Raw genomic sequence first — 24,709 nt, 5'->3', positions numbered from 1 at the left:
CAAGCAGTCTCTTTCATTCTGTTCTTAACTGTACAACACAAATTGCAGTTATTGACAACACTTACTTTGTACACAGTTACATGTAGATACTATTTATAAGTGTCTATAACTATGTCCAAAATGTTTGAAAAGTATAGGACCATCAAAATGTTGAGTTTTCCCATGTGTGGCTAGTTGGGCCCCTATTTATCAATGGGAGAAGAGCCCTAAAGCGAAGATAGGGCTTCTCCCTATTTATAAAGCCACATAGCTGGCGATGGCCATTTCTGCATATTGCTGATGGTAACTAGCATCTCCTGCTAGTTATAACATATTTACCAAGGAAATCGGGCTGTCCTCCTATGCTATCGCCATCTCAGGATGACGATAGCAGTGTCCATTCAAAAGAAAAAATAGTGCTGTATGTATGTAGATCTCGTGCTCTTTTATAACTTGTCAAATTGAAACTAACATGTATAAAGTCATGTACCAATGAAATGGTGTGCATAGAGGGTGGGTGAATATGGATAGATTGGAATACATGTAATATGTTTACTTGGACTAGTTTATTATGCTTGGAAACTGAATACTGCAAAACCCAAGACAAGCCAGATATTTAGAACTTAAACTACACAGCTTAGACTCCCGTAATGTTACCCTGAGAGCAGCTTGAGATCCGGCTGCGATTCCTGAAGTCTTTTAGACTTCCTAATAACCATACAGAAAAAAGATTATGGGCCTGATTCAGACCCACTCGAGAGCGGCTGCCCGCTCGCAAGTGGGTCGATGGTGTGCACTGCGCATGCGCACGACGGAGGGAGCTCCGTCGTGCGCATGCGCGAGACGCGACGAGCGAAGGACTTTCCTTCGCTCGTTGTGTCTGATCAAAGGGGGCGTGCTGTCGATGTTGATTGACAGCACGCCCCCTTTGGTGGACGTGCCTGGGGCGTGCCTCCCAGACGGGGGCGTTCCCAAGGGAACGCCTACCGTCAGAAGACGGCCCCACTGACATCACTAGTGATGTCAGTGGGAGTGATTTTGGCTCTGATAGAGCCAAAATCACTCCGGGCCTTGCGGTTGAGAAACTCAACCGCAGGCTTCGGCTCGCACTGGCGATGGTCAAGACCATCGCGACCATCAACCTGCACGCTCGTATAGGCTGTGGGTGGTGACCCACAGCTATACGAGCGTCCAGGAGGACGCTCCATAATTATGGAGGTGGGCCCTGATTCAGAGCGAGCGCTCTGGTCAGAGCGTCCGGCTCTGAATCAGGGCCTATGCCTAAACATGCCTACACTGCAGCATGAAAGCATAAAGAAAATAGTGTGAATCCATTTTGTTTTCCACTTTTCCATGACAAACCAAGCAATTGAATTGTTACAAAGGACATAAAGACCTTTGAGAAGGAAGACCTTTATTAGTATCTCCCTGCCATTATCAGAACAAGATAGACCACAGAGAGTCCCATTTAAGGCATGCCTTTATGTATAATTTAATATTAGCATTATGGCTTCTGAAAGTTACATTCCAGAAACTTGTCTATAACAAACTATGGGCCTTTTCCTGTATCCTTACACCATAGTCTGCACCACTGTTTACTGACTCTTTGTTGATATACAATTACTGCTCGCTGCCTTGTACGTATAGATAATATCTGACTGCATCCAATGGAATACAACAGCTGCAGTTTATGTCCAGGAAATGTTTTGTACAGTAAATAAGTTTTTCTTCTTATTTATATGGAACCTAAAATACTCCCATCAACATGGCTCTGAGGTGACACAAGGTCTAGATCTTGGGTGAGCAGTTTTTAAACGCTCTGTTGATCCTTTTCACCACATTCCCTAAATTTGAGCTATGCTATTCTCTCAAATTGATATATTGTTTCTTAATGTTTCCTTATATTTTATGCTTACCACTTACCTTACCACTTTTATGCTTACCACTTACCTTACCGCTGCTCTCTGCTTATGGCAGCCCAGGGGGAGGAGACACCTCCCCCTGGGGCTGCCTGTCCTGTGCGTGACAGGCAGGTGGCGCTTCCAATAGGAAGCCACCTCCATTCACAGGGTAGCCAGTGCAGTCACGGACTGGCTCACTGAAGTGGAGGATTTTACTGGGGGGGCTGCGGCCCCTAGGTAAAATCCGCCACTGCTTACTAATGCTGAATCTCAGTCCCATCTGTGGTTCTAGAATGAGAATGATGTTCTAAAACGTTATTCTCTGGACTCTGTTATGTGGAGTTTATATTTTCTCTCTTGCTTTCCATCATCAGAGATAGGTAACTTGTCTGTTACTGTATTTGTCCAGCATATTATGGCGTTCTGCAAAGTTTAATTTGAGACTCTTGTCCTATCCACCGGTCATGCTTGCTATACAATATTATTAACCCCTTGCATTTTGGTGGGTTCAGCAATAATTAACATATTTCCCTTGTTCTTAGAATTCAATAAATTGCTGACTAGAGGAAGATGTATGGGGGAGCACACTGTTCCACTTCAGAGCATGTCTGCAAATATTCCATTTCTTTCCCCTAGACCTGTAAATTGGCTTTCTCCGTGGAAGAGGCCTCTTTCAAAGACAGATGTGCATCATCTCCTTTTGCTAATGGCACTATTTGTCTTCTATATCCGATGATGAAGCAGCCTCCCAATGACAAAATGTCAGTATTTGTTGAACTGGAAGAGGGATATAAGCCACAAGCTAGATCTAGAGAAATGGCAGGCATTTCCTATGGTTTCATCTAAACACAGTTATCAATTTACTTCACCTCTGAGGCCAGTATGTACTTTCTTCATCTTACATTTATTATCTGATTTGTGGGTGTATCTTCAAAATTATTTTTGATAAGTTTCTGCATTAGAAGGAGGGAAATAGTGAGCTGTTTTTAAATTTCATTTAAATCAAACCTAATTGACAATGTGATTTCTGCTATAAAAACAAATGTGGACAAAAACGTTATTTGGGTTTATGATCTGGCTGGATGAAATTGCCCCTGGGTGTACTTACTCCAGACTTAAAGCTGGCACATGTACTGTATGACTGGGGCAGAGCTGGATGATTGTTTTCATGTCTGTGGGGCCATTATCCGGAGGTGGAAAGAACATTATTCCACCATAAACCGGCCACGACTAGGTGCTCCTCGCAAGATTTCTGACAGAGGAGTGAAAATAATCAGAAGAGTTGTCCAAGAGCCAAGGACTACTTGTGGAGAACTTCAAAAAGACCTGTAATTAGCAGGTACAATTGTTTAAAAAAAAAACAATAAGTATTGCACTCGCCATGGCCTGTATGCACCCTCACCATGGAAGACTCTGCTGAAGAAAAAGCTGTTGAAGTTCGTTTAAAGTATGCTGCACAACATTTGGACAAGCCTTTGATATACTGGGAGAATATAGTCTGGTCAGATGAGACCAAAATTGAACTCTTTGGACGATATAAAACACCATGTTTGGAGGAGAAATGGCACTGCACATCACCTCAAACACACCATACCAGCAGTGACGTTTGGAGGTGGGAACATACTGGTGTGGGGCTGTTTTTCAGAATATGGTACTGGCATACTTCATATGCTTGAAGGAAGGATGAATGGAAAAATGTACCTAGACATTACCAAGACATTCTTGATAAAAATCTACTGCCATCTACCAGGATGCTGAAGATGAAACAAGGGTGGACATTTCAGCAAGACAATGATCCCAAACACACAGCCAAGGACACTCTCAATTGGTTTCAAAAAAATAAAATAAAGCTGCTAGAATGGCCCAGCCAATCACCTGACTTGAATCCAATTGAAAATCTATGGAAAGAACTAAAGATAGGATTTCATAGAAGAGGACCATGAAACCTTCAAGATTTGTTTGTGTAGAAGAATGGGCCAAAATTAGACCAGAGTAGTATTATAATAACCAGTTTCTCCATACAGGAGGCGTCTTAAAGCTGTCATTACCAACAAAGGCTTTTGTACAAAGTATTAAATAAATTTCAGTAAGCGTGTTCGATACTTTTTCCCTGTGTCAATTCACATTAATACACATAACTTAATTTATGGACATCTATGGTCTGATTTCTTTGCATGTACGGATTGCATGGGTTGTTGCTGACATTTGGCGAAAATGTCATTACAATAGCCCCATTACAAATCTATTTACCTAGAAAAGTGTTGATGTGTTCAATACTTATTTTACCCGCTGTATATACAGTATATATAGATATATATATATATATATATATATATAGTGCTTTCTCCTATGGAATTATTATTACTATTTGAAATAATAATGTTATATATGTAGTACTGATACTCAGAGGAGAAGTAGCAGTACTAATGTTACAAGTTGACATAAGGTTTATAATAGCTTCCATGCTCTGTATATGTCTTAATGCTTTATTTTATTAATTTCTGCAATTATTTCACAATTTTTTTCTGTTTCTGGAACTAAAATTATATATATGTGTGTATATTATATATATATATATATATATATATATATATATATATATATACACACATATATATATACAGTCAGGTGCATAAATATTGGGACATTGACAGAATATTCATATTTTGGCCTCTATTCACCACCACAATGGCTTTGAAATGAAACAAACAAGATGTGCTTTAACTGCAGACTTTCAGATTTAATTTGAGGGTAATTACATCCAAATCAGGTGAACGGTGTAGGAATTACAACGGTTTCTATATGTGCCTCCCACTTTTTAAGGGGCCAAAAGTAATGGGACAAACTAAACAATCCTAAATCTAACTTTCACTTTTTAATACTTTGTTGCAAATCCTTTGCAAGAATTACAGCCTGAAGTCTGGAATGCATAGACATCACCAGACGCTGGGTTTCATCCCTGGTGATGCTCTGCCAGGCCTCTACTGCAAATGTATTCAGTTCCTGCTTGTTCTTGGGGCATTTTCCCTTCAGTTTTGTCTTCATCAAGTGAAATGCATGCTCAATCGGATTCAGGTCAGGGGATTGACTTGGCCATTGCATAACATTCCACTTTTTAGCCTTAAAAAAACTCTTTGGTTGCTTTTGCAGTATGCTTTGGGTCATTGTCCATCTGCACTGTGAAGCGCCGTCCAATGAGTTCTGAAGCATTTGACTGAATATGAGCACATAATATTGCCCGAAACACTTCAGAATTCATTCTGCTGCTTTTGTCAGCAGTCACATCATCAATATATACAAGGGAACCAGTTCCATTGGCAGCCATACATGCCCACTCCATGACACTACCACCACCATGCTTCACTGATGAGGTGGTATGTTTTGGATCATGAGCAGTTCCTTTCCTTCTCCATACTCTTCTCTTCCCATCGCTCTGATACAAGTTGATCATTGTCTCATCTGTCCATAGGATGTTGTTCCAGAACTGTAATGGCTTTTTTAGATGTTGTTTGACAAACTCTAATCTGGTCTTCCCGTTTTTGTGGCTCACCAATGGTTTACATCTTGTGGTGAACCCTCTATGTTCACTCTTGTGAAGTCTTCTCTTGATTGTTGACTTTGACACATATACACCTACCTCCTGGAGAGTGTTCTTGATTTGGCCAACTGTTGTGAAGGGGTTTCTCTTCACCAGGGAAATAATTCTTCTGTCATCCACCACAGTTGTTTTCCGTGGTCTTCCGGGTCTTTTGGTGTTGCTGAGCTCTCCGATGCGTTCTTTCTTTTTAAAAATGTTCCAAACAGTTGATTTGGCCACACCTAATGTTTTTGATATCTCTCTGATGGGTTTGTTTTGATTTTTCAGCCTAATGATGGCTTGCTTCACTGATGGTGACAGCTCGTTGGATGAGAGTCGACAGCAACTGATTTCAAATGCAAATGTCACACCTAAAATCAACTCCAGACCTTTTACCTGCTTAATTGATAATGAAATAACAAGGGAATAGCCCACACCTGTCCATGAAATAGCTTTTGAGTTGATAGTCCCATTACTTTTGGTCCCTTAAAAAGTGGGAGGCACATATAGAAACCGTTGTAATTCCTACACCGTTCACCTGATTTGGATGTAATTACCCTCAAATTAAATCTGAAAGTCCGCAGTTAAAGCACATCTTGTTTGTTTCATTTCAAAGCCATTGTGGTGGTGAATAGAGGCCAAAATATGAAAATTCTGTCAATGTCCCAATATTTATGCACCTGACTGTATGTATGTATGTATGTATATATATATATATATATATATATATATATACACACACACACACACACACAAAATATATATATATAAGCTGCTGGTACCGTGTACTGTTGAGTAGCATCAGAAAGAAAGAACTGTATGTGTGTATATGTGCTTCATTAACAATATCATTTTTCTTTACAGTATCTCATACATTTAAAAATAAAATGAAAAAAAAAAAAAAGATAACAGTAAAATAAATGTAATCCATAATAGAGCATGATGCTATACTTTGTTCTGCCTAGAGCTCATTATAATCTGCATATCATAATATAATTATTTTCTACAAAAAGGCTTTAATAGTTGAAAAGACTATGGGCCTGATTCAGAGCCGGACGCTATTTGTGCTCGCTGTCTGAATGAGCGAACGAAACATGCGCTCACTATTTTGTAAAGACGCCCCCTGGCCGCTCACATCCTACGTCATCTCCGCTATTTATTAGATTAATCGAGTACATCGAAAGGCGTATGAACTGCTCGCAGTGCTTGTGGTAGCATTTTCCTACCGCAATCATGCGAGCAGTTCAGGCTAAGAGACAACCAAGTGACGTGGTCGATGACGCTGCTTTGTTAATTATGCACACCCTTAAAACGCCCGTTTTGACCGTTTGGCACGCCTGCGTTCGGATCTCCACTCCCCGTTTTCAAGCACCTTCCCCTGTTACCACCCACAAATGCCTCATTCTGTCACTCAAATTAGCAGGAATTCGCTATTTTGCGAGCACACAATTTCCGACCGCAATGACTGGTTCGCGCATGCGTATTACAACCCATACGCATGCGCAGTTGTGCGAACATCGCTCGGAGCGAACGAGCGGCCGCTTACGAGCGGCTCTGAATCAGGCCCTATATGTTTGGCATTGTCGAGAATGGTATATGCAAAGTATGAAAAAAGTCTATCAATGCTGGACAAGTTAAAAGCCTCATTTTGCAACTACTTAACGTTCTAAAAGTAAAACATATACATATGTGATTGCTGCATTCATGCCAAACAGCCCCTCTCGGCACATCAGGTCCTGTGCAACTCTGCTTGAGCTGAGCGTCGGTTTTTCCCAATAATGTGTCTTAGACGCAATGTAATGTGTCTAGGACGCACCAGGAGACTTCTCTGATTAATTTCATTTGTGACACTAGTATATCTGCAACGGAGTCTCTGATTCTGTATAGAAAGTGCTACGATGCTGCAGACGTGGCTTTTTTCACTCCAAGTTCCGTTGTGCTTCATATACATACTCAGTCGCACACAGATGTAACATACAGTATGAAATTAATCTGTGCAGTCTCCTGGTGTGTATTAGTGACACCAAATTACATTGGGACTAAGACGCATTTTTTGGATGAAAAAGATGTTCGGCGCAAGCAAAGTCGCACGGGAACTCATGGCTCACTCATGCCAGGCACCTCACGCCGCATGGCGTAATCAGGCTAGGTGTATGAGGACACATCTGTATCAAGAATTAATATTTTATTTTCTCTACCTGAAAAGTTCCTTTTGATTATTATATAAAAAGATATTATATGGTTTAAAGCAGTTGGAACCAAGGTATGAGCTGGTCCATGTACAAGGTTCTTCACAAAAGCGATTATTACCATAAATCTTATCTGCTGCTGACCTGTATTCTCTGAGTTATCCCCTGTTGAGTACGTTGAACATAATGAATGACTTACCATGTGCCTTTGAAATTGATTCAGCCCTAACCGTTCATCACAAGCTGCGGGGTGGAGCTGCGCTACAAGCCAAAAAGGGCAACTGGGCTAGTCAGCTTTATATAGGCAGGCAAGGAAGTATTAGCCTCAGGGAAAGGAAACATGCGCTATCCAGCCAATTAGGATAGAGTTGGGGTGGAGATTAGTCTTTAAAAAGGTGATGTTACTTATGGGTTGGAAAATCAATGCTGGACCAGCTGGCTGATGTGATAGTCAATATCTGATAGTCAATTGGTCAATGAAGGATCATCTGATTCACTACGGATCGCAACTTCGATTGTAATAGAGATTACACACGCAGCCTGAATGCGATAGTATGCTAATACATTGCGGTCGCTATGCTGCCGCAGCAGAACATAAGGAAGCCCACTTTACCTTGCACACATCCGTAATCCTTAGCAAGACTGCGAAACCATCGGTAACATTGAGTACCATCGCAGCATCACGCACACTTGCACAAGCTCTGACCTTACTCAGGAATTGCTAACTTCATTGCATGCTATGAGGCCTCAAGTTGCATAAGGCATCGCAGTGTATAATTTATGCATGCCCCTGTAACTGCGTTTGAACGCACTGTCACTCCTGCAGTTCGCCGACCACCCCCCCGTCACCTCCCACAAACGGCACTTCCTGTCAATCACTCTGTGATGGGTCTGCATGGTCACTGCAAACACAGTCCTGATCACACTGTGGTGCATATGCAGAAGGCATCAATCAGTCGATTGCGTGTGTAACTGCAGTTGCGATCAGAAGTGAATCAGGCACTATATATGCAGGACTGTCTGTGAGAGGAACAACAGCTCGGCAGGCAACTATATGTTTAGCTTTTTCCACCTACCACACTGAAGGAGACATGGCTGGAACAAGTGGAATAGGTCTTATGTTTATAGCAGGAACACTCCATGACTTTTTCTGAATGTGGGCAAGTTTGCGAGGGAGTACCAACTACAGAGTGTTAAGTCAGACTAATGGAAACCAAAAGCTATTCATAACGTCATCAGGGCTAATGAAATGATGAGGTCTATTCCATGACTTCCACAGCAAAGACTACATGGGATAATGTGGCTTCCAAGAAGCTTACTTTCAGGTATAAAGACTTGGAATGGACAGCTATTCAGGGCAGGGGCATAACTAGATATTTAGAGGCCCCATAGCAAAAAGTTTGTAAGGGCCCCTATGTACCACCCAATGGTGAAAAATATAAATAACACATATAACTTTGACAAGGATGATGGGCCCCCCTCAGCTCTGGGCCCCATAGCAGCTGTACCCCTTGCACCTATGGTAGTTGCACCCATGACTCAGGGGACTCTGTCCTTCAGGAACTTCATGCACTCTTGAATGCAGATACAAAGATTGTGCTGGGTGCCTTGTGCATGAAGAAACATCTATGCAAATTATTTCTGACTGTCCCCCTGCACAGGCAATAATCTTTGCCCTGGAACATGAACTCAATGACTGTGTGCCCATAAACAAACTTCTACAACACTTGGTAGTTTATGGATTACTTTATGGAACCTATACCTATGAGTAATCCAGGAGGTTTGGCACCTTATTAACTGTATTAGGGACGCTTTGTGACTTGCCAGGAATCTCCTCATATTGAAAACCTATGTTGATCTAGGTCTGTTATAGACTGATTCAGAGCATGCCCAGTGACTATTCCATCGTAGACAGCCCTGGAGCACAAGAGGATTGAACTCACATACTGTATATGGGGAAGGGGAATAATGGATCAGTATCTATATAAAATAAAACTTTGGACTGTTGTTTTCCTTTCCCTTACTACAGTATGCCTTCTGTTATTGTGCATGTCTCTCTGATGTAGGAAAGAATAGCTGCAGTGGTGCTGAGAGTGAGAGTGCACTCTGGATAGGCACAACAAAGGGTGAATGAACATGAACAATGGTATTGCCTAATTGTGCACCTTTGCTCCTGGGGAAGGAGTACTTGTTTTGGTTCTCACAGAAGAAAGTAAATTTTTGACCAAGAGGCAAGACCATTTGAAATCATACAAAAGGTGGGTGAAGTTAGTTATAAAGGGTACCAGCTCGGAAAAGAAAGCTAGAATGTTATAAAACCGTGAAAGGATAGAGTAGCTCTGTCGGCCACCCCGTTCCCTTCGGTAAACACAGTACCATTGGTTACTGTAGTAACAATAGCCAAAACCCTCTCAACTATTCAACAGCATAAGGCTAAAGAATTTCTCATAATTTGTTTTCCGACAATACCTGGTAATACAACAGTCATTAACCATAAAATAATCACTGAACCAGAGGATAAGGTTAACATAAAGCCACTTAGAATACCAGAAGCCCAATGGGAACAAGTGTCTAAAAAATTTAAAACAAATTTGGAATTAGATATAATTGAAGAGTCACAATGGAGTGATCAAGTCCCATTGTACTCATCTCGAAACCCATCGGGAGCTTACGCTTCTGTAATTATTTCCGTAAATTGAATAGTGTGTCTAAGTTTGATGCATACCCAAAGCCTTATGTGGATTAATTTAATGAGAGACTGGGAACAGCATGGTAAGCAACCACTGTAGACTTAACCAAAGGGTACTGGCAAGTACAGTACCATTGACTGACAATGCATAACCAATATAAGTGAGAGAAATGTATAACAGCTATACCAGATTAAAAGCATAAACAAAAATATATACTGTGTGTGTATATACATATATATATATATATATATACACACATACACACACAGTATATCATATACAGCATATTAATGTCTTACATATTCAAATATAAATCTTACTGTTAAAACCATCAGCTATTATATATATATGCATACATACATACTGTATACTACTAGTCAAAATTATTATATGTGAATATCCATGAAAATTATTACAATGATAAATAATAATATAAGCCAAACACTCACCAAGAAATACCCAACATAATTCACAAAAAAAAACACTGCAAGCCCAAATGTTCAGCAAGCAGTTTAGGAGCAACCATATTTAATCGAAAAATCCACTTAAATTCTAACTGCAACAGCTTCTTATACCTGTCACCACCCAATTTTATGGAATGGACATGGCCAATAGTCTTGTGCTTCATAGTTACCAATGAATGGACCTTCTGAACAAAATGCCTGGGTTGGGGCTAATCCACACTGCTAGAATGAATGGCTGCACAGAAGGAAGACCTGTGCATAGCCATCCTCTCTTTGAACTGCCGTTCGGTCTTACCAATATAGTAAAGACTCAGGCACTGATTCAGAGTCGCTCGCAAAAAGCGAGCACTCGCTCTGAATCAGGACGGGCGCTTGTTTTTTAAGTTGCGGCCTCCTGGCCGCTCGCATAGCTGTGGGTGACCACCCACAGCTTATGGAAGCGGCCAAGTGATGGTCGCGATGGTCAAGACCATCAGGCTTGCGACGAGACCCTTACGGTAGGTTCTCGTGGCCGCAAGCCCCAGTGGACTTCCTGCTCTAATAGAGCAGGAAGTCCACCTATTGACATCACGAGTGATGTGATTAGGGCCGCCCACAAACGGCAGGCGTTCCTGCAGGAACGCCTCCATTTGCCCAGCAACCCCCCCTCCCCGCCTACAAAATGGGGCGAGCTGTCGATCAACATCGACAGCTGCCCCGTTTGTTGCGAGCGCCAGAGCGAGTGCTTTTAGCGCTCGCTCCGGGGCTCGCGCAGGCCGCGCGTGCGCACTGGCCAACCATGAAACTAGAAGCATCTGTCTTAATTAAGATATTTTTAAGGTTTCTACACCTGGAATAACTATGCAAAATAGGCTTCTTAATGATGGAAGGTCTGGGTCAGATTGCCTGTAGTGCCCTATAGCAAGCAGTGTTGTACTGATTACACCAGATTAATTTAATACTTACAGCTTTCTCATGGCTAATTTCAAGTGTATTAGCATGAGGGATGACAAGAACTTGTTTTTTTTGTATCCTCAAGTAATTCTCTTTCATACCCTCTTTGCAAAAATGTTTCAATCAGAGGGGTCTATTCATTATCACTTAATTTCTACAAAAGCAGGTGAAAATGTAAATTTTTACCTGCATTTGTAGTGTAACACCCTCTAAGGGATGGCATTTGTAAATACACCCCTCTCAGTGTTAGAGCTTGCTTCCTGTTGTAGATATTACATGCCTGAGACCCGGATCAGTTTTCAGGTAAAGGAGGGGCTGGAGAGATAGACACGCAGGGGTGGGAAGACTGGGTGTGTAGCTGGCAGAGCAGAGGGAGGAGGGGGAGAGAACAAAGGGGGTTGGGAAGAAGAATTTGGGAGAGGGCAGACATCTTTGGGAAGCTTCAGAGCTGGAAGCAGAAATGTAGCCCTCGTGCTCCCCTGGCAGGGGGAGATTGGCGGGGCCGTGGTGACTGTCACGATGCCCATCTAACGCCAAAGGAGAAATAGGTCTGGAGTGAGACCACTGAGATAAAGTCTGTGAGAGACCTCAGAGAAAGAGCTGGAATGTTGCAGCGTGAGCAGCCCAGTGAAGTGTTTAGCGCCCATGAGAGGGGTAAGAGACGCCAGTATATGTGTTGAAGAGATGGGGAAGAGGAATTTCCCAGGAGCTTTTACTGTTAAGGTACCAGAGGAGTCCCTTATGCATAAAAGCCCCCCAGCAGCCATTAAAGGGGGGGTCACTGTGGTAGCAGTGTGGCTATAGGAGCCATCCCTGTAGGATAGGGATGGACGGCAGCTGAGAGTTTGATAGCTGCCATAGAAAAGTCTGTATATTGCTGTCCCATGTGAAAGAGAAGGGAAGCAGAGAGAGGCAGACTGTGTATGAGACACTCTGTATATTGTCTTAGAAGAGACAAAGGAGAGGCAGAGTGCAAAAGAAGTTATGTGAGATGTGTGTGAAGCTGTGGAACTACAGGCACCAGCCAGCATAGGGCCAGGTGGACCTGCAAGTATGAAGTGGAGAACTACAGGCACCAGCCAGTATAGGGCCAGGTGGACCTGCATGTATGAAGTGGAGAACTACAGGCACCAGCCAGCAAAGGGCTAGGTGGACCTGCACATATGAAGTGGAGAACTACAGGCACCAGCCAGCAAAGGGCTAGGTGGACCTGCACGTATGAAGTGGAGAACTACAGGCACCAGCCAGCGAAGGGCTAGGTGGACCTGCACATATGAAGTGGAGAACTACAGGCACCAGCCAGCAAAGGGCCAGGTGGACCTGTGTGGGTAAAATGCAAAGCATTCATTGTGACTGTGCTAAAAGACCGTGCTGGTGTAGAAGAGTGTGATGTAATGTAACCATATCCATAAGATTGTCATATACCATCTGACATGCCAAGTATATGAGCTGGAGGGAGAGGAGAAGCTGCTGTAACCATATTCTTGTCCTGTAAAGTCATGTGCAGGAGGAGAGAAATAAATTGGTTTATTTTTATAAGAGAAGGTCTGGCGCCCAAGTTATTCAAAAGAACGGTTGCTGAATGTGTCTATCTATACCTGTATCTATATGTGTGACTGTTATAAAGCCTGCATGGTCAGGGACCCCCTACTCAGGTATTGCCCACACCCTGGAGAGCTAGCCTGAGGCAATAGGAGGTGTATCACTCCAAATGCACCTATGTACCACACCGCACACTGAAGGGGGGTTACAGTAGAAATTAAGTTTTGGAGCCATTCATCAAAAAGATGATGCAGGAGAGATCACAGATATCTCCTGCTTACCTTTCACTTGCGATATAGCCCGCTGTCCCCATACACCAGTACGAGGACAGAAATCCATCAAGCTCCAAAAATATAATATTTTCGTAGCTTGACTTCAGGAGCAATCGCCATCTTCAGATGGGAAGGAGTCCCAGGTTTCGAAGAGGGATCCTTTTGGATCCCTGCACCCCAGTCTGGCTCCTTCTGCCGGACCCCAGGGCTTTGTGCACCTGCGTGAGCTCTAGCTCACACAGGCGTACCTGCCTAGTCAACTCGGCAGTGCTAAGTCTCACTGCTTCAAAAGGAGCAGTGAAGCCGCATCAGGGAGACAGATGATTCTCGGATCAGCTATCTCCGTGCCGAAGTAATGATGAATTGCTCCGATGCTCGCCGCAAGTTAGTATGTTAATTATCGGGTCTGCTCAGACCCCGATAGATAAAATAATGAATAGACCCCATAATGTCCATTTGAACCAATGTGTCAACTTGGTTGCTGCAGATCCTACATACAGGAGAAGCTGAGAAAAGGGCAATCATATAATAGCTTTATGTTGTAATTAGACCTTTAATAAAATGTCTAATCTCAGCATGAATCTATGACATACAACATAGTTATTTTGCATCTCTTGGGAGAATGTTTTTGTCTAATGCAGACAACCGGTAACCCACAATGAGTTGGTCAATTTCAATGAGAAGAGAATTTCTGTTACTTTAAGGACAAATCCAGCATTTTATTTACATTTTTTTAATATATTTTCTATACAGTAAGCTTCACAGCAATACAAGTCAAAACAAGTCATCAAAACAGTAAAATAGAGTTTTTGCATTGTTTTGTAGCAACTAGGAAATTGATGTTTGAAAGCAATTTACTATACTGACAGCTGCTTATTGGTAAAATAGCTTTTCAAACGTACAGTATAGTCCAGACACCATATAACATTTTGTTTGATTAACAAAGTTTGTCAGACTTTAGGATATCTTGCTGTCCCCTAACAGAGAAACACTGAAATGCTCCAGTAATCCACCGCGCAGCGAGTTGGATACTTAATCATCGGGGGCCATCTAGCCCCCGAAGATGACTAGTACTCTAAGTATCCTTTCTAAGAGGCACTCAGAAACATTTGTGTGCAGAGTGCAGACTGACCACTTGTGAGTACAGAGGCAGGGTAAGATACAAAACAGCTCAAGGGAAGAGATACACCAGTGAGGTTAGAGCAGTGCAAGTGATTTGACGTTGTTAGTGCATAGACTGGAGACCATGTGACACTCTCAGAATGTAAGTGTGTTATGGAATAGAGAACTGTACAGCAGAGAAACAATTAAAGTGATAGAGAAATGGTCTGATGCCAATTCATTTGCCAATTGTGATTTGTATTGCATGTTATCTGTTTCACACCTAACTTTCTTGATACATGATCCATAACATCTATTTACACATTAGCTTCGATTGGTCTAAACTAAGTTATGAAAACTGGCATATTATTGGTTGCTGTGGATCACAAGACATTTGTGCTATTTCCACCATCTTTAAGTAGAAAGCCTCTTTGTGTTTTTCAGTAACAAAACATTGCTTCTATGATGGAATAACTAGAAAGGTAGCACTTCAACAAGAAATAACATTTATGACAACTGTACCAAGCTGATTAATAGTCTTCATTGCCTGCTACTAACACATTGAATTGAATTACTCATCTATAGAAAATCAATTTACTATAAAGCCATTAATATATCATCAAAACTTTTGTTCCAGTTGTCAGCTTTCTGTAGTACCCAGGATATAAACATATTTCTAATTAATAATGTACAGCAGACGTTTCAATGCTATACTTGCATTTGTATTATTTAAACCACAGTATTTAGAAGGCTTACTTACCTATTAAAATTCTAGGCTAAACATTTTAGTTTTTGCTCTGTGTTTGACATATATATTTAGTTTTCTACTAATGCACCCCACATCTTCCAACTGTTCCATTTACATGGGGGCAGTCCCGATTTCAGGGGAATTCTACACCAACCCACGAACTGGTTGTTTGAGAGGTTGGGAGATATTTTCTTGTCTCAAGTACTAGAAGCCTTCAGTGTATGTGGCAATAATAAAATTGTGTTGATCATATGCGTTACCATGTCCCCAATGGCGCTACCACACCCACAGCAAGCCACAACCATGCCCATCACAATTCCAAACTCCCAATTGTTGGGAGGCATGGTATGCTCCTGTGACATATAAAGATATCTGAAATCACTGAGGAATTCCATGACTGTGACTATAAATTATAAGGATGCCGGACCTCCAAGGTGACTTTTCATTTTTTTTTCACTAAAGCTGTACATTATTCCTTAAAATACATGACATTTAGAGGGAAATGCAATTAGCAACAGTAATGTACCATGGCTAATTGATCCCCCAGGGGCTACTCAATTAGCCCCAAAGCGCGGCCATTATCAGCCCTTATCAGGGATTTTTTTTTCTGGATCTCAGGAGGCTCAGAAAAAAATCCCAGATGATGACCCTGTTATCTGGAAGCCGGCAGCGAAAACTCATAAGTCTGTGAACTTATCACGGATTCTATGTGTATTCACCCGAAAACAGGTCATTTTTTGGGCGGATAAAATGATCTAATTGAATTCCCTCCTTAGGGCGGGATGTACTAAGTATCGCATGCGGTACATCCCATCTATCTTCAGGTACAACCGCGTTTCATGATTGTGGTGCAGTATGTACCAAGAATATTGCAAAGGACAGCTCTCCCGATAAGGACTGTCCTTTGCGATACTGCCGGGCAGAGGGACTTCCGGGTTTAACACAGACTTCTACTGGGTAATGCTACCTGAAGGTGGCGTTACCCATCAGGATGAAGCACCAGAATGCGTTGCATTCCAGTGCTTAGTACATTTGCGGAAATCATAAAATCCCGAAAACTGCATTTTCAAAGGTTTTACAGCTTTTCCAAGTTTAGTACATCCTGCCCTTAGTCTTTTAATTGGTTTTGTAATAAATTATGGCTTGGTAAGCTTACTAGTTTATTCATTTTGTTTTGTTAAAATGAGAGGAAGAAAAGCGGTGTGACGTCACAGGAAATGTATATGAGGGGTTGTGTATTGTTATCAGAGTTTTGTTTGACTATGATGAAAGCAGGGTTCTTAAAGGTTGAATGGGCATATTATTTTCCCAAACTAAGAAGTGAACAATGAGAAAAGCAAAGGAGTAAGAACAGTGCCATTTGGAACGTAACAGATAGTGGGGGTGGAGGGGAGAATGTGCCAAAAGTAGTGAAACTAAAAGAGCGGTTCAATAGGTAGGAAATCAGGAAAGAACTGCGTCATGAAAGCCAATGGAGTGAAGGGTGTACAGGCTAAGAGAGTGATTAACATTTTTGAAAGCAGCAGAGTAAGGGAAGTGACCCATAGACTTTGACTAGGGATATGAAGCCCAAATTAACCCTCCAGTGAACTGCTACTAATTAAGGACTACCATTGGTAGTGGCTATCACTGAGTATCACTTTGCGTGAGGAAGCTACTGTAGCTCACCTATTCAAGAAGGACAGCGGCAGTACACATACCAGTGTTGTCCTTTGACCACTACTGTATCTCCTAAAATCTTTTTCATAGGGCCACATTGACGAATAAGGTCCCAAATAGTTCCTTTTATGCTATTTGTGAAGAGTAACAATGCAATAGTGTGTTTGGTTCAAACATAGACTGCTCAGAAGATGAATTTACAAGTAGATAAATATGCAGTAAACAGAGTGAAATAAGATCAAACATTAGTATAGATAAACAAATAGCTTCAGACAGCTTTTGGCTTTATTTAGAAGTTTTGGATTTGTAGTAAAATTGCTGGTTTGCATGGTTTGAACAAATCTGCATAACATACTGTAGTTCAGTATAGGTTTTGCATAGACTGAACCGTGGACCGGTAGCTTGTAAATCACATGCTGTACTGTATGTTTGATAATGATACTATATAGCAGAACATATATCTGCATATTGGATTTGCTAAAGAGTTTTGTATTATTCGCAAATGCAGAAAAATTATAATTTAAAATGATTAATCTACACAAATTACCTTTGAAGACGTGCAAATGTGTCACATTCTGTATATACTACTGTTGCTGTCTATGGAGGAGTTTGACAGCTAACAGATATATATTCTCTAAAAACACTAAAAGCAACAGTGCCATCTACCAGTCATGCTGGGAATGTACTGCAAACATGTCAAAAGCGCATGCAATGGTATTCATCTAACAATGGTACGGTCCATGGAAAAGTTTAAGTATATTATAAAAAATATTTTTCTGGTTTAAAAGATTCCTAAACCAAACAGGAGCAAGAAGTAATGACTTGTATCTGGGGGCAACCATCCTCATGCTGACAGACCTAACTAGTACTGTAGCTGGATGTTTGGGAAAAAATCCATTAGGGTTATCAAATGACTACTGTATATGTGGAAGCAGCATGAGGCCAAGTGTGCTTAGGTGACAATCCCAGGCCAATCCAAATTTCTCCGTTTGTTGAAGAGTGTAATCATTTTAAACTAAGTTTAAAAGTAACATAAAACTAAGTACCGTGTAGCTGCGAAGGCAATCCTAGAGGGAACCACTGCTCCAAGCAATGGAGTGTGACAGCAACAGGACCCAGCAATGGTAAGTTGCCATTTCCTCATGAGACTCCTAGCAGTGGTTCAGAAAGTAATACAGTAAGGGCTACTATCTGGTACATGAAGTATCAGCCACACTCATGTTTCTCCTTACACCGGAGAATTTCCACTTTTTATACCAACTTAAAGTGTTTTCCACATTAAATATCAATGTTACTAAATCCCCTTGACTCCCAATAATAATACCTTGGTGTATGTCTGTCCCCTGGAACCTCCACCAATCTCAGTATTTGGCACTTACATTTAGCTAAGACCTTTGGCAATCACCTTCGGCACTGCTCGGCTGATGTAGCAGGAAAGAATCAATACAGCAACGTGGGATGAAAGCTAAAGATTCCCCATGTCAGATCTCATGAGACAGCCAAGCAGAGCAGAGGTTGAATAGCAGAAGTCCTAGTCATGTATGATTGTCGGGACCCTTCTAAATACAGTGACTGCCCCCTCCACACACAATCATTCATTATTACTTGAAAGGGAGGGGATACACTAAATTACGCAGCACCTAATACCTTCTTACCACTGACCTCCTGCTGACTGTAGTGACTCTAGTCTTCTTACAGAGGGAGGAATCACAATGGCAACTATACGAGTGTGCCTATAGCCAGGACATCATAGAACTTATGTAATACATCTATTACTTCTTTGTTTATTTCAGTGACTGCAGTTACGTACAATAGCAGGTGACATGCTGAAGAAGTTTGAGGGAGAAGATCAAAAAGGTCTACGTATATTGATGTATTTTGTTTTATGTAAGATTAAGATGCACACTGCAAGAATTGTGATATACAGATAGTGCAAAGTTTACTAATACCAAGTATGTGATTGCATGTCAGTCACTAGGCACAGTGATCCACTGCACTGCTATAGAAACACTATGCATTTGCTGTATGCACTAAGGCACATCCTTTTTACTGCAGGTAGAGCTTTATTTATTTCTAAGTAAACAATACTCTACTATATTCAGTAGTAGTGCATGTTACCACAATGTAAGAAATTGGACCACATTAATGTCATTTACTTCATGTCAAGTGTGGGCAGCATTAATAGCCTAGTGCATTATCTAACATTATACTTGCCTACTTTTGAAAAAGCATTTCAGGGAGATTGTGAAAGCAGCACCTATGGGTGCAGCGGTAATGTGGATGTGTACTGCTACATCTGAGAGGCGTGTCATAACATTGCCTTATATCCAAATGTAAATGAGCCCCAAAGCAGTTAGTAAGATCTACTTGTTGATGAAAACACACTGATACTTTTCAGGGGTTGCTCATGTATTGTATTTTACAGGGAGTTTCATAAAAGTGGCCTAGAGAAACCTTATTTAAATGTATGTAGTAATAGGGATAATTGTGCCTTATAACTAATGCAGAATAATGATACTGATTATACAATTTGAATGTATACATCTCAGATTTCTTTTTTTTCAAGTATATAACAGCTACATAAAGGGAGATTGCTAGGCTCTTCAGGGAGTCTGCTACTATTTCAGGGAGACTCCCTGACAATCAGGGAGAGTTGGCAAGTATGCCTAACCAGATGATTGTGGAATCACCTATAACACACATACATTAAGTCTGTCTAATAGAAGCAGATAATCTACAATAGTATATATTAAGTAGCCTTGGGATTAGTATGGAAATCTCACTTTGCATCAATTCCAGATAAAATATAAGGGGAGGTAATGTGCTTCATTCATGTGTGACAATCCTGCTAAACACTAGCAATGCGTATATATGGTGATCTCTACTGATTAATAAGGAGCCAGCCAACATATACAGAGTCTTCGCTCCCCTTTGGTAGTAAGTTGTTTGTATATAAACCCATAGAGAAGCTCAATACAATATGATACCTTATCGCCTATTTACCAAAGTACCATGTCATTTAAAATAAAATATGTTTGAGTAATATTTCAAAACAATGAGCATTAAGCTACCGCATTATATTTTCATTTTTCATACATATACAGTACATAAGGATATTTTCTAATATTATACAACTCTCCCAACCAATACACCTAGTTTCTAGTAGGAGACGTGGCAGAAGTAACTATAAAATACTTGGCATAGGTCACCAGATAGGTCAACTTTACAATAGATGGGTTGCTTAGAATCACTATTATATATATTTGTGCATAGAATCTGGGTAAAACTTCAAAATAATTAGTACAAATGTATATGTAGTGTAGTGTACCTAATTACTGTATGGCACATATAAAACAAGTGCATTTGTAAATCATGTTAGCAATGATCTATTTCTACACTTTAATTTGTATAGTGTATATGGAGGCAGAGGTGAAGTAGAACATAAATTGCACTGTGTACAATGGGAACAATAAAAGGTAATAGCCATGGTGTTTCATAACACTATGGCCGGTATCCTATTAGCAGAGAACATTTTTCGGACGCAAAAAAACTGTGGTTTTTCGCCAATTTTTTTGCGGTATTCAATTAAATCTCTTTTTTTACATCCTAAATCTTTCAGTTTTTCTCATGAAACACATAGGATCCGCGAAAAGTCGCGGACAATGTATTTTCACTGCAGCAATCACGGAAAAAAGGGTTTATCATCACAGATTTGGTTTCGCCAACATCCCCGATAAGTGCAGGCATCGGGGCTAATTGGATAGCCCGAGGCATGGTAATTAGCCACGGTAATTTACCGTGGCTAATAGGATACCAGCCTATACCTACTATTATCGGTTACTGAAAGCAACAGCATATATTGTCATGTAAAGTACCAATTATTTACCAGATTGGTTTCCAAAGTAGCACTGGCAGAAATAGTAAAACCATTCTCTCCTGTTCCCAAAGTATGTTACTTTCCTATAAGGAGAACGCATGAAGCCGTTGCTGTAACTATTTGAGTGCACCTGAAAGATTATGCTACACTGACCAGGAAATATCACATTGGGAATTTACTGTACTAAAATGCCAATCCCCATGGTGCAAATGCCATTATTGATTATTAATGGCCTTTCAGTTCAATGGCTAACAATTGATAAATACCTATTACACTGCAGTTAAATAAGCACATTGTTGTGCAAAGTTCACTAGATTCTGCAGATTTCGCAAATTTCATTTCATTAGATAAATATTGCACATATCCACCAAAGATCCAGGTCAGTGCTCAATATTAAGAGAAAACAAATATGTGCTTAAAGATAAGTGCACCAGCCTCATACACCTAATAAGATATAAATGTGCACCTACAGTATATTGCCTTTCCTCCATGATGGATTTGAGCTTGATAGTAAATAAAATTGATGCACCAAAAAATCTATAAAATAGATAAAAATTAGCTACACATACTAATGTAAAAAAAAAACTATTTCCAGATAAGAATACAGGATTATAAAATAAACACATTATTACAGGTTCTGATGCTCTGTTTAGGCTTATTAGCTGTAGAGAGTCTACAAAGTAAATAGGACGAGGATCGTCATTCATATTCACTATCCCTTCTGCTCAATGTAATACAGATATAGATGGATAATTTTCATTTATGCAAACACAGTGCCAAGCTGCTTGTGAGCGGCTTTCTGGAAACGAGTGATAAGATTCAAGCATCACCTTGAGATGTGCAGCATGTCGCCAGATTTCTTCACTTATAAACTATTCTCAGCACACATGGGTAGACACAATCTAACCTGCTCTATCTTCACAGCATCATTTCTCACACTTTGTTCTTCTCTGATTCCAAAGCATATCTAGAGTGGGCCTATTAGCTGTACAAAGGTTCCATGAACACATATCAGATGTATAAAGTGTCTTTGACTGATTTTTTAAAATGCATGAAGTAAAAAAAAAAAAAACAGACTGTACTTACATGTCTAATTATTTGAAAAATTAAAGAAAAACTCCATATAACCAATTTTCATATAAACTCTGTAAATATATCCTTTTTTTTGGATTTATAAATAAGCAACATTTATTTATCAGGGAACAGATTTGATATTATACATTAAAAAGGATCCTGATTGTGTAAGAATTGTAATTCTTTTGGAATGGAAGACAAGAACAAAACATTATTGTTACAGCATCTAGTACATTATCTGACATATAGCATATTTGTATAAGGCCGTGTTCAAAATAGCTTCAGATTTATCATCATTGGCTTCTATTAAATCTGGTGCCCTTGAACCTGTAACATAGTTCCTATTATGAAAGTATATTTAGTATTTTAAATGTATATCCATCCAGAATTATTAAGCATATTTTGCTATGATGTGGATGAAAAAACGAAACCTTTGCTTAAAGTATCTACTGCAGTGACATTAAGCCAAGCGTGATCCATGCTGTTCTGAGCAGCTTTGATAAGTTTCCACAGCACATATTTAATATATGAATATATTAATAATTTTAATGACTAGGAATCAGAGCTATATTAATCTACAAAGGAACTGTACCAATTCATCTTAATTACCTGTGTCATTCCATTAGTATGTATGGCTCACATGAAGAGTGATGCTCACCCTAAGCTCTGGGATAATAACACTGGCAGACAATGTGCTAACAATCTGCTGGGCTTTGTATACCTAACATGGAATGGCAATAGCTAATATTGTCTTACAGTATAAGTGTTTCAGAACAATATGCCATTAATAACATGGAATGGCAATAGCTAATATTGTCTTACAGTATAAGTTTTTCAGAACAATATGCCATTAATAACATGGAATGAATACACAATTGGCAACCTGTAAAATTGAGTGTATGACTGAGGGTTAAGTGTTTATGGAACTAATGTATTACCTGTTGTTTCGTTTTCATATTACCTACAAATACTGTAAATATGACATTACTATTGTGAACACACTGTAGATGAGTGAAAACAAATATAAGAGACAAATGGAGTAAAAATAGGTTCCCACCAGTGTCATTAACTAGATTTCTGTAAAGTATTCCTTATATTAGTATTAATTTCTTCACATGTGCTGTTATTGTTAGTATATATATTTTCGTACAGTGATGCAAAACACTTGTGACGCCATATAAATAAAGGATAATAATAATAGCATGATATTTACTACATGAAATTAAATTTTTCCTTGATGCAGGTATCTTGTATTAATACTGACTATATTTGCTTTTACAACATGAAAGTTTTTGAGAAAATTATTACCACTGATTTGAAACCTACAGTACTTATGGAACAAGAAATCACTATATTACAAACTACCATAAAAAAAATAACATATACAAGTTGTGTTAAAAAAAAAAAGATAATTTAAATATTTCGTAAAGCTATGTTTGATTAACCATCCATTTTATCATTAAAATTCCATTTTCATTAATAGACCTGTTGTGATGTTCTAATATTTTATTTCTTTTTAATCTACATGGAAAGGGTAAATGCTGAAAATGGATCTTTAGTTTCACTACACAGAATACTAGTGGCACTTGCATTAACCCTGTTGCTGGAATGGCCTGCAATACAGTGACAATGTCTCTCTCCAGAGCAAAGGGATAATGTGTATTGTACATAAACACGAGACTTCCAACAGCTTCGGCAACGATCGCATGCAACTTAGTAATTTGTTTAAACGGACAAGACAAGACAGCATAAACAGAACTACACCATGAAAATAGAGATACTCTGGGGAGCAGAGAGAAGGATGAGGGCACATACACTCCATTGGGCACAAGACAGACGAGGAAAAACAAAGATTTAAATCACAAATACAGCCCACAGATCAACCGACCTTGCCGCCTGAGCCTTCGTTTCCTGAGACCAAAGATTCGCACTTTGGAGAAGATATCCACCAGGTTGCCATTACAAAGGCCTCGATTTTTGCTGGGGCTGCTGCGCCTCTTGCTGGCCGAAGGACGGTCCAAGTGCTGCTCCCTGGCTTGGCGCTTTTGACGGATCAGTCCACTTGCGATAGCTGCTGCCATGCCACCTCCCGTGCACCCTTACCGGGTTAAGAACCACAGAGAGGGAGGGGCTAGCAGAAAGTCGTGGTGGGACACCCCACCAAGCTGGAGAAAGAACCCAGATAAACAGTCTGTAGAAAACACAGAGAGCCAAGTAAAGGGGCTCAGCCCCTCTGAAGGGAGCGTAGCATCTCCCTTGTCCCTGTGTTGGATCACTTTAGAGAACCAGTGGTGAGGTAGAAGCAAAGAAAATGGAATATGTCACCCCACAGATCTCTCCTTTAACAGGAGCTGTATACATATGAAGCACCCATACAGTATATGTAAGTATATATATATATTTATACATACATATAGGTAAAAGAAAGAAACAAAGCTAAAGTGATGGCATGTTCCAAACAGAACTTCTTTAGCAGCTTTCTCTCACCTCTTCTACTGAAGGAACTGGCATCTATGCATGGTGTCAGGGCAAAGCTCAGAGAGGGTAGCTTAGCTTGCCTCCTAAGTGCCACCCACACACCAGACAATGCCTGCTTCTCTTTAGCAAGTGAGCTGAAAAATCAGGATGAAGAAGATGGTTAAAGAGAGGAGGAAGGAGTAGGAGGAGGAATAGAATGGGGAGGCAGGCTTTTCTCTGCCATTC

The 24,709-nt window shown here is 40.3% G+C and overlaps 1 protein-coding gene across 1 annotated transcript in view; it reads right to left on the bottom strand.

Moving 5' to 3' along the window:
* Positions 1 to 24,314, bottom strand: part of FGF14 (fibroblast growth factor 14) — a 248,997-nt gene extending 224,683 nt beyond the window's left edge. The window contains exon 1 of the mRNA XM_088458111.1: positions 23,895 to 24,314. Within this exon, the coding sequence (XP_088314237.1) occupies positions 23,895 to 24,087 (193 nt within the window). The 5' untranslated portion in view covers positions 24,088 to 24,314. The remainder of the gene's footprint in view (positions 1 to 23,894) is intronic.
* Between the last annotated feature and the right edge of the window lie 395 nt (positions 24,315 to 24,709).

This window comes from Taudactylus pleione, unplaced genomic scaffold, assembly GCF_031769625.1.
Source record: "Taudactylus pleione unplaced genomic scaffold, aTauple2 ptg000041l, whole genome shotgun sequence".
Taxonomy (NCBI): domain Eukaryota; kingdom Metazoa; phylum Chordata; class Amphibia; order Anura; family Myobatrachidae; genus Taudactylus; species Taudactylus pleione.
Note: the sequence above shows the minus strand (reverse complement) of the source record. Positions and strands in the feature narration are given on the sequence as shown.